This window comes from Trachymyrmex septentrionalis, unplaced genomic scaffold (genome assembly GCF_001594115.1).
Source record: "Trachymyrmex septentrionalis isolate Tsep2-gDNA-1 unplaced genomic scaffold, Tsep1.0 scaffold98, whole genome shotgun sequence".
Lineage (NCBI taxonomy): Eukaryota > Metazoa > Arthropoda > Insecta > Hymenoptera > Formicidae > Trachymyrmex > Trachymyrmex septentrionalis.
The window spans coordinates 636,432-641,070 of record NW_017306171.1 but is presented as its reverse complement, the minus strand read 5'-3'; the positions used below and the strand labels follow the sequence as shown (position 1 = coordinate 641,070).

Genomic DNA, 4,639 nt, shown 5'->3' with positions numbered 1-4,639 from the left:
TGTTAGATATACAATGATAATCAAATCTCTTAAATAATGTTTAGTTTAACTTCCATATAAGTCAAAATCTAAATTAATCCATTTGTGTGGTTAACATTGATATTGACATTATCCATATTAACGTATATATTTAGAAAATAATAAAGTAAATTTGAATCAAATTTAGTGTATCTCTTTAGTTAAATTACTCAACTTTAGTTTTTTTAGTCAAATTAATTGGTGGTTTTTTAGTCAAATTAACAACTTATTGGACAGGAGCAGTGCTACAGAAGGAGCAGTTTCTACAGAAACTGAATGCTTAAACATAATTCAATTGAAGCAAAATTTGACATTATGAATTTAACAGTGTAAGTTGCCTTTTTAATTTTCCTTGATTGTACAATGAAAACAAGAGGTGAAAAGTACGAGGGGGGACCCAAAAAAAACGGGAATTTCGTCATAACTTCTTTATTTCTCAATATTTTAACACCAAATTTTAATCACCTTCAAAGTATTCGCCATTGACCACAACGCACTTCTCCAAACGATTCTTCCATTGTTCAAAACAGTTTTTAAATTCACTCATCGGGATGTCCTTTAAGCCTTCCAGCGATTTTTGTTTCACCTCCTCCACAGTGGCAAAACGCTTTCCTTTCATATTCCTTTTGAATTTGGGGAACAAAAAGAAGTCACAGGGGGCTAGATCCGGTGAGTATGGGGGGTGGACAATTGGTGTCATGGCGTTTTTGGTCAAAAATTGCTTCACGGAAAGGGCGGTGTGGGCCGGCGCGTTGTCATGATGGAAGAACCAGTTTTCGCCGAAATGTAAAAAGTTGTTTTACTAAAAAAAATCTCACAGGCGAACCGATGCACTCACAGCGACACAACTTCGCACACTGACGCAGGTGGCGTGACACTAACGGACATGTGGTCAAACAATAGGTTCCCCCACTCTCCCTCCCCACCACAGCGTAATTCCCGGAACTTATGGGTCCCCCCTCGTATATAGAAATCGAGATATTCTGGTGACACATAAAAAAAATGGAGAAGTATATGTTATATGTAAAAAAAAATTGGAAAATTACTTAAATTCTTATAATTTTAAGGGCGTTTTAATAAAAATTGTTGAATGTAAAAGACACTTACTCGACAGAAATATTTAAAGCCGGTTGAGGATAAAGTCCTTCAGCGATACATGTTATTTCGACTCCATCTTTATTGTTTATGATCTTTTTCCTATACACAAGTTCAAACTTATCTTCTGTAGCTGTAACAAAAATTAAATATGATGTATTGTTTATGATTAATGTTCGATAAATCTTAAAAGCAACGGACCCATCTATGATGACCTTGACCTTGACATATAGTGTCAAGGTCATGGCTTTGAGTGATCATCGGAAAGTTTTAGCCCAAGTTAGTTATTTGTGTAAAAGTTATTAACAAAATACATTCTGATAGAATAAAGATTCTTTGCTTTAAAATAAATGTTCTGCTTTAAAAACAAGAATTTTCTGTAAAAACATTATTTTCTTGTTTAATTTTTGTTTTAAAGAAGAAAATTTGGTTTCAAAACAAACATTTGTGATTTTGTAACGACTTTTTATTTGAAGCAAAATTTACTTATGTTCCTCCTTGCCTGTGGACGAACATTTAATTATCTTGAAAATAATGTCTAAATGATATCTTATAATAATGATTTATCAGAGGCATCTACTAGGAGAATTCTTTAAGATATCTCATGTCAGAGATTTCTTGAAATTTTTATCTTTATGATATCATGTTAAATGATATCAATTTGTTCTTTTATGGAAGATATTATTATGTTATATGGTATTTGAGCCATACAAATGCGCATGCGTCGCTATATTTGATTCAGAAACAAAGATAGAAACATAATTATGATATCTTTTATGAGAAATCTATTTGTTGTCATTTTTTAAGATATCATAAAAATAAGATTTTCAAGAAGCAGACTCAACACAAGAATTTGACCTATAAAATTTAAGATAACACAAAATACTAAAGGATAACGAAAAAATGTCTAAGATGACAAAAGTATGATTGTTTTGTCTCTTCAGCAAGATGAAAGTTGAATATAAGAGTCTTTTAGTTTTGTTGAAAAGACAACTTAAAAAAGACATTTTTTCGTCATCTTTCTCTGGTTGTCTTTTCGGTAAAACGAAAAGTCGACTAAAAGACGTCTTTTCGTATTACTGAAAAGACAATATGAAAAAAATATCTTTTCGTTATTTTCATCATTCAGCAATATGCGAGCTCGCCACCAGACGGACGTGGTGGAGTTTGGGTTCTCTATGTTTGAAAACCATATGGGATAGAAAAGATACAGCATTATGAGAGATATAAATTCTGACGAACATTCATGAAATATTTTTTGAAAGCAAGTCCTCAAAGGGGACTATGATGAAAGATAGTGGCTCTTGTACACATCACACCACAAGCATTGCAGGCATAATGGAATATACAATATATTGACAGTCATACACATAAATGGAATGTATATTGAGTCATACTCGTTAGAATTTATATTTTGTTTAATTTTTTATAAAAATTAATTTAGATCTAGTTTTAGATCTAATGTTATTAAACGTTACATGTACCAAAATACTAAAAAAAAGTCTTAAGGACTAATTAGAAGATGTTTACAGAAGTCATCTTTCAGATAACTTTGTGTTCTTTGGATATATAACAGAGTTCTTTTAGACGTCATTAATACAAACTCTATATATTAACATAAACTTTGGATATCATAAAGACTTACAATTTGAGAAATCTTTTAGGTATCATTTTTATGATATCTTTCTATTATCAAAAAATGACGCATTAGATATCTTTATGCGACTTTTTAGAAATTTCTCCAAGTTATCAGATTCAGAATTAGATATCTTTTAGAAACCTTTTTGATAACATATTGTTATGTGGGAAGGTATATATTACATTCTCCTGCCTAAAAAGTTGTAAGCCCTTTAGCACGAGAAGGGAGGTGGGATAGATCTTGATTTGCGTGGAAAGTCGTGGGTCCCTGGGAAATTAGATGAAACTCGTTCCGCTTAACGTCGTATTCCCATGGCAGGGAGGAAGCAGTGTTGCAAGATTCGTGAGACAGCGTGAGCCACCATCAGTGGTGCATGTTTTACTATTTATTATACGGTTATTGTTACGCCCGTCTTGTAAAAACATAAAATATGATAATAATGCATCAGAGATTTTATGTAATCAATGTGAACAAGAATGAATCAATCTTGTGAACAAGAGAAAGAGAGCATATATTAACATATTTTAAATACAATTTATACATATTTGTAATAAATTCCTTATATATTTTTTACAGAGTATTAAAAAGTATGTAAAAAATTATGTATTCCAAATGGTATAAAATTAATAAACTTATGTTTGACATTATTTAGAGTTTGGGGAGATGCTATTAGCGCTATTTATGTCATTCTATTTTTGTTTTACATCTAATAAAAGATACAAATACATGATAAGATATATTGCGTACGGGCAATATATGCTTAACAAATAGCATTTAATATATTAATATTTCTTGCAGCATTAATATTAATATTGACTAAAGATATAAAAAATTCATCCGGGCGCCAAGAAATGGCCCATATTGAATCTGAATACGAGTATACTGAAATCGATCAATTACATGATCAATGACGTAGTGTTTGCATGCACAGGTCCCGCCGTGGAATTCGTCCCACGAATCTTGCAACACTAGGGGGAAAGTGGAGATATTAAATTATTTATAATAGCCATCCTTTTTAAAAAAAGAGATGTTAAGTCGATAGTCGAATATATCGAAATATTGTCACTTCTTTTCGGCAATGCCGATCGGTTCTCTCGCAGCGCTTACTTTGTAAATGAATCATCGGAAATTGCACGTTTGACGGTTATGTGTATCGAAGGTTAAGCGTAATCGGTTAATAAATATTATAAAAGGATTAATAGTGTAATATTGTAAAATGATAACAAATTGTTGAATAAATTTCTCTCGTTCTTCTTTGGTTCCATTTCTGTGTTGATGGCGACTTCTTTTTTCTTTGGACGTTAAGATTGATTCAGATAAGTTTAATTTTTAGTATTAATTATTAATCTTTTAACCACTTGATATTTTATATTTTATTTGATATTTTATAATAAAGAATTGATACTTCGTGTTGTTGTATTTTATTTACAGTTTTCCTTTCATATTATCATAACTGCTAACAATATTGTTTAAGAAAAAATATTGCCGTCTTGAATAACAAAAGAAATGGAATAAAATAACAAAAACAGAGAATAAGATAAGAAACAGTTTCGAAATAAAAAGAATTTAAGAAGGAAACGAAAAATATAAGAGAGACTAATTGTATGTATAACTTTATGCACATAAGTCAATGGAAATAAGTTGAAATCGGATGATAGCAATAACAACATGACAGCGTGTTAATGATAGTATTAAAATAAGGGATATAAGAAGTTTGAATTCTATTATTATTAGGTGTAGTAAAAAGTTATCGCGTATTTTTTAGCTCAAAGTTGTATATACAATATCTTCGTCAATAATGAATGAAATTCAAATTTAAAAAAAGGGTTTTAAAGCTTGAAATCTCTACTTTTAAAAGCTTATCACATTTTTTAAGTTTATATGAGT

General features: G+C 30.6%; 1 protein-coding gene across 1 annotated transcript in view; it reads right to left on the bottom strand.

Moving 5' to 3' along the window:
* Positions 1–1,121: 1,121 nt before the first annotated feature.
* Positions 1,122–4,639, bottom strand: part of LOC108756354 — a 72,510-nt gene continuing 68,992 nt past the window's right edge. The window contains exon 3 of the mRNA XM_018500096.1: positions 1,122–1,246. Within this exon, the coding sequence (XP_018355598.1) occupies positions 1,122–1,246 (125 nt within the window). The remainder of the gene's footprint in view (positions 1,247–4,639) is intronic.